The sequence below is a fragment of the Lepidochelys olivacea genome, assembly GCF_965140295.1.
Source record: "Lepidochelys olivacea isolate rLepOli2 genome assembly, chromosome: 6".
In the NCBI taxonomy this organism is placed as follows: Eukaryota; Metazoa; Chordata; order Testudines; family Cheloniidae; genus Lepidochelys; species Lepidochelys olivacea.
This window is the reverse complement of record NC_140416.1, coordinates 45,492,968-45,506,520: the sequence shown is the minus strand read 5'-3', so window position 1 is coordinate 45,506,520 and position 13,553 is coordinate 45,492,968. Positions and strand designations below refer to the sequence as shown.

Sequence of the window (13,553 nt, the reverse complement as noted above, 5' to 3'; positions counted from 1 at the left end):
TGTGCTGCAAACTGGGCCTCTTATTATTTCTGATGATTCTCCATCAACTTCATGAGCACGGCCTGAGTCTGCCATTGTTGCTCTTGTTGTCACTATATTATGGCCATCTGATGCTGCTGCCCAGTCACTAACATGCCAATTACCTCCTCCATCTTTCTCTTAGCCCCAAACTAGATAGGGTCAGCCCAGCTTTCCTCTTCACTCCTCCCCGATATCAGGGCCAATCGATGTGCCCCCATTCTCCACCATATGTCATACACTATATGCCATACATACCGTATGTCACAATGCAGGGCTTCACCCCAGCTTCCAAGCCCACACAGCCATGCTCAGTTCTTTTAAGAAGGTTTATTTTCTTAAAAGAGACAAATAAACAGTCTTTTAACTCACTCCTTTGTCTCAGGCTTCAGGGTCACCTCTCTCAGGGGTCTCTGCCTTCCTGCTCCTGGCAGCTTCCAAATTTTAGTCAGCTCTGCTTCCTTCCTGGAGCAGCAGACCCTAGGACTGCTGCTCTGGACACCTTGCACCAGGGATACACCACTGGAATTAGTTCCACTCCACTTTGGCTTCCCTTCCCCAGACACAGCCTATCTCAATCACTCTTTCCTCCCTGCTCATTTCCTGTCCTTTTATAGGCAGAGGTTCAGCCCAGACCCCTTTCATTGGCTAGATTGGGCTCACCTGCTCTAATACAGGGCACTGGTCCCAGCTCTACTCACAGGGATCAGATACCCTGTAACATTAAAATAGTAGGTTCTGTGAACCCATCCTCATCCGAGTTCAGCTAGGATGGACAAAGAGGGGAAGAAACTGGACAGAAGTCTGCCTTGTATGGAGTCGTGAACCTCTGGAGGAAAACGGGGTACTGGGTGGTGCTAAGATGGGCCTTGCCCTCCTAAAGGACTCTCCGATAAATAGGAATTGGAATAGCCTGCTGGGAAACTGGTGGGAGGGAAAGAGAAAATGACACTCCAACAGCTGCAGTAACAATTCTTCTGTCTGGTGCTGGGCACTGCCTTGGTCAGATTCTGTTGGCAATGAGTCAGGAGCGGCAGCAAGGGGCTGGGGCAAAGGGAGACTTTGCCTGATTTGCCTTATTTAGAGCAGTGGTAGTGATAGTAGTATATGTGCTGGACACGTGGTTAAAACCATCTCAGCCCTAAGCAATAGCAGCAGAAGCTTCTTGGCCCATGGCAGATGCAGCCCTGGCAATGGCCTGACCTGATTAATCTTGTATGACCAAAAATCATCCTGGAGTAGGAGGGAAGTGAGCTGGGGAACTGGAATACAGTGGTCAAGAGGAGTGGACAGGGAGATAAGGTAGCCATAGAAAGGAATTGAAACAGGAGAGAGTAGTGGGTGATGAGAAGAGTGGGAGGGAAAAGAGATGGTAAGGCAGCCAATGGGGCAAAGAAAGGTGCCAATTGGAAGGAGGCATGCCAGTAGTCAGGAACTTCTACAAATGGGGAAGCTGCTGATGAGGAGGCGGAGCTGCAGCCTGCAGAAACAACGCTTTCTCCAGGTGAGACGTGGGGGATATAATAGCATGGCCTTGTGCGTTTTCTCATACATAAAGAGGGCTGGCCCCAGGTCAGCCAGTCAAGCAGGGGCCAGTGGGACAGCCAAGTGCCTCAACAAAGCCATGGTTGGTGGCTAGCTGAGAGTGTCTGCTGAGTTCCAAACAATATTGATGCCAACAATATTGCCCCCCAGCCACCCTAAGTCTCTAAGCTAAGCAGGTTGCCCGAGGTAGCTAATCACAAGTCTCAAAAAACAATACTCAAATGAGCAAATAAAACACTTACAAGCTGAAGGAAAAGGATCCAAAGAAACTGAATGCAATTAAGGGGGATTCAATCTTTTGTGGTCCTAGGAGGAAGCACTGAAACCACTAAAACATCAGGTAAAAGATCAAGATCACTTCCTCATCACCTCATTCTGAAGCAAAAGGGTAAATATGAGCAACATAGTATCCAGCAATAAGTATAAACTGCAACATCAGAGCCCATAGAGAAACAGACAAACCATGCAGATGCACACAATCAAGTCCCCTACAGTAATGTTAATCAGTGCTTTATAAAGAGGTATTTTTCTGAACAAATTCAGTTGTGCCAGAGATAAATCAACAGAAGGAGATAGTAGCTGTTGAAAAAGTCCATATGCATTACAAATAAAATGACACAGACTTTTCATTGAGCCCTTTGGGTATCCGCACACATTTGATCCATATTATTGCTGTCTTTGGTATTTATCCAGTACCCTATTGTAGCTGGCTACTGCTATACTCCACTGCTCTTTTCCAACATATGACACCACATCACATCCCAAGATAATAAGGTTTTGATCAGGGCAGGACATTTACAACAGCAAGAAACCAAGGCACACAGAGATCAAATAGACTGGCTGCAAGGGGAAAAAAAAAAAAAAAAAAGGCAGCAAACCATGCCTTGTGTGCACATGGCCAGCTAGTGTGTGTGTAGTGCAACTCCAAGAGGACTGGATGGTGAGGGTCTCCCAGCGACACTCCAGCCATTCTGGGTTGGGCCCCCAGCTTTGCCCTGCATTCCAACCCAACCTCCTCTCCCAGGACTACTGTCCCCTTTGACATAGAGAGTCAGCCAGACGTGAACGTGAGAAAGCTTTGTCAGGCGAGTCTCTTCAGCAGATCTTTGTGCAGTGTCCTCCAAAATAATAATAATTAAAAGGGGCATGTGCAAAAGAGAGGTGAGGAACAGACCTGCCTGTTTGCATTGATTTAGTTACATACAAACAAGGTGAAAGAGAGTTTTCCCCCCAACAATATATTTTAAGAAGTGTGATCCCCATTCCCCCTCCAGTCCATTCCCCATCCATCTAGATCAAAGAGTCTCAGTATAATGTTTTCCTTCAGTAGCAGAGCTCAGAAGATGTATCTTTTGGTCTCTTCAGCAGGATTAATAAATAAATAAAATGATTTTTTTTAACTGGTTAATTCTATCTCCTTATCTATATACACACATAAGGCCAAATTCTGCTTACTGTTACACCAATGTAAATCCAGAATAACTTCAGTGACATCAATGAAGTTATGCCAGATTCTTTCTTTCTTTGGTTATGTCTGTAGCTAAAGAGAGGGGAAGAAATGGGGGACAATTTTACTGGGGCCCAAAGCTCAGGGGGACCCCAAAACATCTGTAACATCTGTGTAAATAAAGTGAGATGGAAGGGGGGAGCCCCAGCTAACATGATGCACCAGGGCCCCACATTTCTCTTGACAGGCCTGTGTATGTCTATACTGCAATAACAGAGTATGATTTCTAATTGTGTAGACAAACCTCACTTAACCTTAATCTAGCTAGCTCAGGTCCTTAATCTAGCTAGCTCAGGTCAACAGCAGCCTGGGCTTCAGTGCAGGCTAACCATGTGAGTAATTACTCAGAGCTCTGGGTGGGCTTGTACAGCCTGCACTGAAGTACAGGTTACTGAGGCTTCATTTCTCTGAGACCCTAGCTTGCTTGATAAAGCTAGGTCATATATATCTACTCAAGCTGTCATCACATCCTGTGATTGAAGTATATATACATAACCTTTCTTTCTTTCTTTCTTTCTTTCTTTCTTTCTTTCTTTCTTTCTTTCTTTCTTTCTTTCTTTCTTTCTTTCTTTCTTTTTGTGATTCTCTTTTGCAGAATATATATTACATATGAGTATACATTTGGAGATCTCTGTCAAGACACAGTCTCTGCATTAGAGATGGACCTAACACCTCAAAATGTGGTGTGTTCTGAATCTGAATGAGAGCTATGGATCTGAATTTTATGAATACCCTCTTATTCCAATTACTCAAACCTCAGTTTGGATTTCAGTTGTGACATTCAGGTGCATTTCTAAGGGATAGAGCCAGAGACAAGGATGAACAAATGAAAACCCACCATTTTAAATTTAAAATATCAACTATAAATGATTGTATCACATAAGGCCCAATGGTTGTATGGAACTGATATAGAACTTGATTGTTGAAGACTATGAGCGAATTTCTGGTGCTCTGAACACTCTCAGCTCCCTTTCATCTGCAGTAAAGTTGAGGGCACTTGTAACCATCAGAACCTGTTCAGTACCTTGCAGGTGCCCATAGGACAGAAGGATGATCTTGTAGTTAAGGCAAAAGATCAGTTCCTGGTTTTGCCATAGACTTCCTGGCTGACCTTGGACAAATCACTTAATCTCGCTACACCTTATTTTCACATCTGTAAAATGGGGGTAATACTTTCTTTGTCCACTTTCTTTAAGTGCTACTGTAATAAAAATTATAAAGAGCATTGTCTTTCCTTAGGGATAGATCAAGGCATCGGTAAAGATGGTTGCTGGGAGAATGAGGGACTGCTTGTGTGAGAGACAGAGAGAGAGAGAAGGAAGGCAATTACTCAGTTCAACAATGAGGGACTGAAAGAAACACCTTCACATTGTTCTTCTCAAGGATCTTGAGTTCTACAACTGCATAAAAAGTGCCTTACAATGAACAAACAATTTTTGTTTTCCCATAACTTTTTCATGACAACAGAAGCTGGTTTGTTTTCTGGGCAGAAATTTGTATTTTGCTGTGAAGAAATGTGGGCCAGATCCTCCCTTGGTGTAAATCAACATAGTTCCATTGAAGTCAATGGCACTACACTAATTAACACCAGCTGAGAATCTGGCTTTTTAAGAAATGGCAAATTTTCACATACCCATCTATTAGGTGGGGCTTTGGGGGAGGGCTTGAGATATAAGGGTTTCAATGGAAGTGGAATGGGATATACTTCTACTCTGATTTATTGATGGCAAATTAAATTATTGTATTGTGTCATGCTCCCCATACAAATTATGAATTTAATTAATTTTCATGATGCCAAGAGCTTAGGTGCAGGTATCTTTTCATAGTTAAAATACCACCAAAATACATAAATAGCAAATAATCACAAATCTCAGCATGTCACCTGTCGCTGGAATCTTGTCACTTTTGCTACCAAACAGGACTTTATTCAAAGCACTTGTGGAAATGATGAAGTTTTGCTCTGAATCAAATTTATGAGTGAACTTGTGAAAACATCCTTTATTAATAAACTTGGTAATTCTATCAGGCAACTTTCATGTAATCATCTCAAAGCACTTTTCAGTTTTATAGGCCCTAATCCTGCATATACATATGCACATTCTTAATCTTAATTTTTAGTGGGTACCTAAAGTTAAATGTGTGCTGCATGTTTGCAGGACTAGGGCCCTAGACTGTAAGCTCTTTGTATCAAGGGCTGTCATTGACTCTCCTTGCACAGTGTTTTACACCATGGGATCCTGGCCTGGCTGAGGACTCTATGCATTACCATAATAAAATAACAAACATTAGTAACAAGAAAACAATAACAATCATTAACCCTAGCATCTTCAAAGAACTTTACAAGCATTAATTAATAATATCTAATGAGTTAAGTATTTACACATTAATTAAAGTCACAAAATAACTTTAGGGTTTAAGTATATATTGTTATACCCTTTTTGCAGATAGGTTGGTAAAGTGGGGCAGAGAGAGACTGGGACTGACAAAATAAGTATTTGCCATGGGGGATAGGACCCAGGAGGCCTGACTGTTGTATACCAGCTCTAACCATTAGACTACTTTGCCTGTTGCCAGTGTTGCCTGAATAGGCATTAGACTGCAGATTGCCTGTATAACTGCATGGCTCTGTTAGCAGAAATAATCTGTCCTGGGCCTTTTTATTCTGATGATGAGTCAGTTTCATCCACAGCTGTATTTAAAAAGCAGCAAATACCTGCAAACTTAGAATTATGTTAGGCTCTCCCTTTTCTAAGGACAAGGGGCTGTACTGCTCAGGAAAGGGCAATAGGGGATGGAATTGTTAGTAACCAGATAGATGAGTGCCAGTTTTCCTTTCAGGGCCAAATAATGATATCCTCAGACATGCAGTAGTTACCTTAGTCCATAAATAATAGCATTGGCTTCTGTGGGATAGGAGGGCTCCTAGAATAGGGTATCGTTCCATAGGAATAAGAGTATCAGAATCTGGCCCAGAATTGTTTGACACACTAACCACAGCCCTCCAGTGGGTCTTTTAACTTTTGAGGACCAAGCTACAGCCACCCAAAAAAGCAACAAGATCTCAGTCCTGGCTGCCGTGTTGCTGGAGCGTGTCGGTCCCGGGATATTGGAGAGACAAGGTGGGTGAGGTAATATCTTTACCTCACGCAAAGTGTCTCCCTAAAGGCCTCTCCTGACAACCCCGAGGGCCAAGGAGAGAGAAGGGACTTGGTTGGGACATGCCACACACACAGTAATATGTGTGCATCTCACAAGAGGGGAAAAAAGGACATCATCTAAAGTTTGCTTAGGTTTAGCGAAGGTCAGAGATTTTCGCACCTAGGTGAGCTGTCATCTGGCTCGGGGCAATTCTCTTTCCTCTCGCATCTCTTGCTGGAACAGCAGGAGTGCTTGCTGGCGTGAAAAAGACTAAACTGTCCTCGGGGGCTATAAAAGAGCTGAGTCACAAACAACTTTTTTCTGTTGCATATTAATTTAGGACCATCCAAAATTGTTCTGACATCCTCCCACCTGTTTGTTTCTGAAGACATCGAAAAAGACCTAGGATGAGGCTAACCGAGCCTTTGTGACTTGCCCTTATTAAAACAGTTACAGGTTTATCAATTCTTACCTTCTGCTCCCCTCATTTTGAATATTGTGTTAATATTTTATGCAGGGAAATGATTCCAAGGAATGAATATATCACATTAAAAGATCAGAAATCAACTGTATCATTGAGACAACACTGCAATACTTAAGTGAATGTGAAGAGATTAGAAATCAGCTGCATCACTAAAATACCATTCAATATTTGTAACCAGTGTTGAATTCTACATTGTCTTAAAGTAATGCAATGTATCCGATTTCTTAAAGGGACACTTAGAATCCAAAAAGTTAGTTTTACTTTCGAACGTCCTTTGCCTCTTTAAGTTTTCCCCTCTGTATTAGAGACTTAGTCCTTTGGTTTAATAAATGCTTCCTCCCCCCCGCCCCCCCCCCCAGTTCTTTCATTTTTCATTTCTTAAACCTCCCATGCAACAACTATTTTGGCTTTTAATGAAGGGAATTTTTTTGCATCCAGTAAACTGTAAACCATGTCGCCTGGATACAGCAAAAGCCGAAATTCCACAGATTTCCACAAAGTCAGACATTGTGTTGAGGGAAAAGCGTGTTGGGCATTCTTTGATTTTGGTGTCCTGCATTAGCATTTGTAACAAAGAAAGAAAGAAAGAAAGAAAGAAAGAAAGAAAGAAAGAAAGAAAGAAAGAAAGAAAGAAAGAAAGAAAGAAAGAAAGAAAGAAAGAAAGGCTGCGTGTGATGAACGCAAAATGTGACATTTTCTTTTTTAAGGTTGGCCTTTCCTGCTAGTTGAAAAAAAAAAGTCCCCCTTCCTCTCCCCTCAAGACACGATTCGAAGTTGTTTAGCATCTAAAGGGTGATAATCTGACTTCTGTTGAACTGGATTGAACGCTGCAGCAAAGAGCAGTAGGTGGTGATGTAATAGGTACCAACGCACATGGATATATAAATATCGTGGCTAGGGCTAAAGCGCTATGGCTGAGCAGCTATAGAAGAAGATCAACACTTCAGACAAGACTTCTGGAGTTGAGATCAAGTTCAGAATAAGATTCAGCTGAGTCGATTCCCCCCCCCCCTCCGCTTTTCCTCCCCTTGCTCACAGGATTTCTTCCCCATGCAACCTGACCAGGGAAACCACAGCTCCTTTGGTGACTGAGCTATTGGGATCCCTCCTTTGCTACTTCGTCTCCCTTTTTTTCTTTGATCTAAGTATAAAGTGGGAGCTCGGAGGCGAGTGTATTTTTAGAGCAATTGACTCCCTTCTAACCACGTGTGCTGCCCATGTTGATCAGGATGACTCTCCCCTCGGCCTTCTTGCCAATCTTGCTCCTGGGACTGCTTTCGCCTTGGGTGGTGCGCTGCGTTCCTTTCTCTGCCCAGCACAACGACACCCTGGAGTGGCGCTGGGAGACTCTCTTCTCCCGCTCCATGGCCAGGCTCCCGGGGGAGAGGAAAGAGATCAGCCGGGACAGTGACTATCTGCTGGGCATCAAGAGGCTGCGACGTCTCTACTGTAACGTAGGCATCGGGTTTCACATCCAAGTCTTGCCAGACGGCAGAATCAACGGGATTCACAACGAAAATCGATACAGTAAGTTGCTTCTTCTTCTTCTTCTTTTTTAATTTCCCTCACCTTGTCAATTTTCCGGGGGGCGGAGGGGATTTACGACAGGGGGGCTTTGGCACTTCGAAGTGCGTCTCACCTGATTCCTGACATTTCAGCTGGTGACTTTCATAAACTCCCCTTCTTAGAGGGACCAAATGAAGAGTTGTGGGGCTCTGTAGTTTTTGAAAAAACGTGGAAATCAGCTGAAGGGCACTTGGCTATATTGGCACTTTTCCTTCTTGGTGCCCTGTTCGGAAAATAGATTCGCTTTCCCAGCGTGTGTTGCACTTTGTATATTAGAGCCTTCTGCACAGAAACACACAAGGGCCCCTTTAGAGGGAAAAATTATTATCGCAGCTGGTTACCTAGGTATTGTGAGCGGCTTACAGAAAGCTTTCCAAAGTCAGCTGAAAGTCGGTCCTAAGAATGCACGGTCAAACTCGAGCTGCATCGACTGACTTCCTTGAGCTCAGGTTTGAATTGGGTTATCAAGTCCCCCAAATCAGTGGCATTGGTCCTGCTGAAGACACCAGGTTACTAAGTAAAAAAAAAAAAAGTGCTTAGCCAGCAGTCCCAGCGCCTTGGGTTTGAAAGTCCACATGTATATGCTTAAGCGGCATGAGCATTGGAAATCAATCAGGGGAAATCTTTTTGTTCATGTCCTTTCCTCCGCCCCCAAGGACTTGTTTTAAAAATAATGGCACTGCAGGGCTCTGATTGCTTGTGTGAGAGCGATTTATGGAGGAGGCTCCTGTGTATGGATAGAATTGCTTAAAGCAATATTTTCCCTGCTGTCGAAAATAATCAGGTGTTCTGCCCACGTCAGCATCTGGATGCTCAGCACCACAGCGTGCAGGGTGTTCCTCCCCACCCCCAGGTTTTCAAACAGTAAATTGGGATTCCTGAGTCAAAAGCAACTCTCAAGCGTTAGCACAGTCCAATAGAAAAGCATCTGTTAGTGACTTAACCCTTTGGCCCCATGACTTTATCTGATACCCAACTGAAACAATAGGATTTGAGGTTATAAACAGCATGATGACAAATGTTTGATTTGCCACAAACTTATTGTTACTTATTTTAAACTGAGCAATGAGTGAGATTCCTCGTTCCCGTTTAAAATATCGGGGTTGTTTTTATTTTTGATAGAGCTGTTTTATTTGACTTTATCGAGCCACTGAATGAGAGCGGGATTCAGTCTTTAAAGCACAGGGGGAAACCTAACCCACATAATCATCTTGAAAAGTTTCAGAACTGTTTCAAGAAAGTCACTGTGAAGTCACGTATAGAAGCATGTGGGTGATGTTAGGCAAATTATCACGATTTAGCCTTAATTGGAGGGAATAGGTTTGATATGGCCACTGTTCGTGTTAAATGAACCCACAATAAGGTTAATACATGTATCTATATTCTGTGTGACTCCATATGCATCGTTTTTCACCATAGGTCTGCTTGAAATTTCTCCAGTGGAAAGAGGAGTGGTGAGCCTATTTGGTGTTAAAAGTGGACTCTTCGTAGCCATGAATAGCAAAGGCAAGCTCTATGGATCTGTAAGTAGCATATGAGATACTGAGTGACTGGATACATGACCATTTCAATCCCCCATGAAGAGCGCCTGTGGTGTTTTGGGTTTAAATCGCCCAAGCCCCAGTCCTACACTGCATTGCTCATCGAAGTCACGGTCTCCTTGAAGCACTCTGTTTTACTGTGAATGGAAGGGGCACTGTGCAGAGATACTATGGGAGTAGCGCCTTTCATGTAAATGCCATTCTTTGCATTTCTAGCCACTAGATGTACTTACTATCCTTCCTGGTGTAAAAGTCACTCAGCCAGGGACCACCCATATTGTCAAGTTTATCCCCAAACACAGTCATCGTTTTGTTGGGCAATACCACAAGCTAGTCTGCATAATAATTAATTAATTAATTAATTAATTAATTGCATACAATAAATAAATACTAAAGCTCTCCAAATAGGAACCGCTTCAATCAGGCATGTATATCTGCTCAGTTTCTCTGAGGGAACTTTAATTTGTGACCAGTCCCACGTGCGTTTTTTGTAATCTTTTATGACACCCCAAATCAATACCTACCCTGATCACTCTTTGTAAATGCTGCGGAACTGTCACTCTGCTCCGATGATGGATAGACAGTCATCAAAACTCCCACTGCAAAACTCCCTCTTATTAAAAACAAATTTGATCTGTTCAGCCAGAATGAAAGTATGTCTTGCATTTTTACATTGGATTTTGGGAACAAATAGTGGACAGGATTTCATTTTTTAAGCCCACTTGGTGCTAAAAATAATAATACAAGTCTTGTTTCAGGTCACTTAGAACTTTCCCTCTGCTTGTTGCCTTCCCCTTTGTATACGTTTCTGTGGCCAGCATCATTTCAGTCCTATGATCCCGTATGTAGAATTCTGCTTTCAGACTGACTTCTCTATCAATGACTTTTCTGTTTCATGTCTTTCCACATTCATTTTGAAGGAGTTTTGGTCACACAAGGGCCCAATCCTGCACCCCCTAATTCCGGCAAAGCTCTAATTGAAGTGAATGGATGTTTTGCCTGAATGAGGATGTGAATATACAAAGTAACTGGTTTAGGGCCTGATCCTGCACCAGTGCAGTCAAGAGGCCATTTTGCTATTGACTCCAGTCAAAGTAGTATCAGGCCTTCAAAGTACAACAGCTCCTCTATCATCATCTCTAATAGGGACATCAAGCGGGCGTCTTGGCTGCATTGTGTGCCCTGGGTGTTCTAATCTCCAGTGCAGATTTAACTACAGCAGGTCCAGCCCTTATTTACAGAAACTAGTGCTTAAAATTAATAATAGATATAATCCCATTAGTTACTTTAGTATCTATCAGTGCCAGCCCAATACTGTCCTAGTATCTGTATCCAGGAAAAGCACCTGCCTCCCTTTGTATCCACATAAGAAATTATTTCACCTGCAAAGAAAGAGTGTCCTTTCCTTACCCTTCAAATCAGTTTGCTTTCCTGGTCTCTTAGCATCAACGGATCCAAATTTCTCATTCAAGATCAAGTTTTAAGGAAGAAATACTGTCAGTTCTGAAATGTTCTGGGTACCTTCAAAATTCTTCCCTCTTTCCTATCAAAACATTTTGCCAATATTTAGAGGGTCCTGAGCTCTGAAATATCCTAGAGAATGTATTGTTGGAGGTGCAGCTAATGTTTTTGGAAGCCAAGGGTTTCTGTATATATTAAATGTAATCTATTTAATATCAGAAAGATCAATGGGCCTATTATTTAAATAAGGTGACTTGAAGGAAGGTTACATCCTGCAAAACTTCCACTGACTTCAATGTAAGGTCTGAAAGTCAAAATCCTGATCCTTGCTAATGGGCAAAGTCCCATTGAATAGATCTACCTGAGGAAACCAACAGAATTTGGCCTTAAATTTATACAAGCTGCATTGCCAGCTGTGTTAAAATGTGACACATTTCCATGGTTGTGTAGACAGACTACTAGATGCTTTTAGCCCCTTCGGACATATCTGATTGATCTGGATTTTAAAACCCTTGATGAATCCATGGTTTCTCAATGGGATGATCTCTTCAAAAGATCACTAGGGGGAAAAATCAGCTGTGCATTTCCCTTCATCAGGCCTACACCTGTTGGCAATAATATTTCCACGCCTGATGTTTAATATTTCCTCCCCCCTTCCTCCTCCTTTGCATTTCAGACCCATTTCAATGATGAGTGCAAATTCAAAGAGATTCTTCTGCCGAACAACTACAATGCTTACGAGTCCAGGATTTACCCTGGCATGTACATAGCTCTGAGCAAAAATGGAAGAACAAAGAAAGGCAACAAAGTGTCTCCCACAATGACAGTGACACATTTTCTTCCTAGAATCTGAGCCATCTTCCTTCAGACCTACCTCAGCACAGGGGAAGAGACAAGCCACGCTTGGGGAAAACATGGTGCACTTTTATTGGAGAGTTTTATGCAAGACTAGGTGTAAGATATTTAAATTAATTATTTAAGTCTGTATATATTGCCACAAAATTATTTATAGTTCTGACTTTTTTTATTTCTAAAAACAAGCAAACAAAAAACCCAACCCAAGGTATTTCATTTGATGGTGCAACTGTAGAAGACTTCTGCTTTGTGGTTTATTTAACTTTTTTTAAATTTATCACAAGTGTGCTGCTATTATGTGTTTTAAAACAAGTGAAATTCGATTCCTATATTACAATGTTTTGCACTGTTTGTGTGTTGTACAGTGTTTGTTGGTGTACACGTATTTGTTTGTTTTATTTTTTAACCCACCACCACCAGATAAGGTCTTAGTCTTTGAAAATGAGCTGTGCAAACCTTTCTCAGTTCTGATGCTAGCTTGTAGGAACTTACAATGTCTGACCTCCTTTGTGCAGTGTTGCTATTTAATTGAAATGGTATCAGTTTACTTCTGGTACAGAAAGTGCAGTGTTGAAGTACTACCCCACAAATCTGTTTTTAGATCTGCCAGTGCTGAACTTTGAACTTTCCTGCAGTCAATCTTTGCAGAGCTACTAGGCAGTAGAGACCCTTAAACAACTATATAAACTCATTTTTTTCTGTTCAGATAAATAGGAGCATCATTTCTTTTGTGACCCTTAGAGAAAGCTAATATTACATATGATTGCTTTGCACATGAGGTCTAAAAAGTGTGTCAACCCCTCCCCTAACAAACACTGTGAAATATGCTACCATGAACTCATTGTGTTTATTTATTCAAATCAAAATTCCTTCTTCAAATTTGTAGACTACACTTATTTTCCAAAGCCTATGAAACTCTATTGCTCCCATAATTTTTAAATATATAGTCAAAACACATTTTCTGGTTCTTGAGAAACCCAAGCTCTATAGATAGAAGTCAGACTGGTTTTAAGTGAGTAAAGCTGGTCTATATTATTTTTAAAATGCAGTGTTTGGAAGGAGAAATATGCTGCTCTTTTCTATGTCTCATTCCCTGACAAAGTTAATTAATTTCTACCTCACTAATTCTTGAAGCCAGTCTCCTAACAAAATCTGCATAGAAGGTGCAAACTTTTCTCTTCAGTATTATAATTCCAGGAAGGGGGTGGATCTTTGCAATCCCAAATCTCTATTTTTCCATATGTAGCCAGAAGTATTTAAGATAGAGTCAGTTGCATCCTATTTGAGCCTTGTCACGTTTGAGCTATCTTTACCCAGTGATTTACTTTTAGTAAGGATAATCATGGTGAAAATATTTGCAGACAGCTGTCAGGCTGCAGCACTATATGGTCATCAAGTAACCCTATATTTTTCTTTCTATATTTTGCAAATGTAACCC

At 41.7% G+C, this 13,553-nt stretch overlaps 1 protein-coding gene across 1 annotated transcript; it reads left to right on the top strand.

Annotated features, from left to right (window-relative positions):
• Positions 1–7,909: 7,909 nt before the first annotated feature.
• FGF4 (fibroblast growth factor 4) lies at positions 7,910–12,113 on the top strand (the record flags this gene model as incomplete). The annotated part of the gene is made up of 3 exons (XM_084632475.1): positions 7,910–8,219; positions 9,678–9,781; positions 11,937–12,113. 3 exons carry the CDS (start codon positions 7,910–7,912, stop codon positions 12,111–12,113), a joined length of 591 nt encoding a protein of 196 aa, XP_084488601.1.
• Between the last annotated feature and the right edge of the window lie 1,440 nt (positions 12,114–13,553).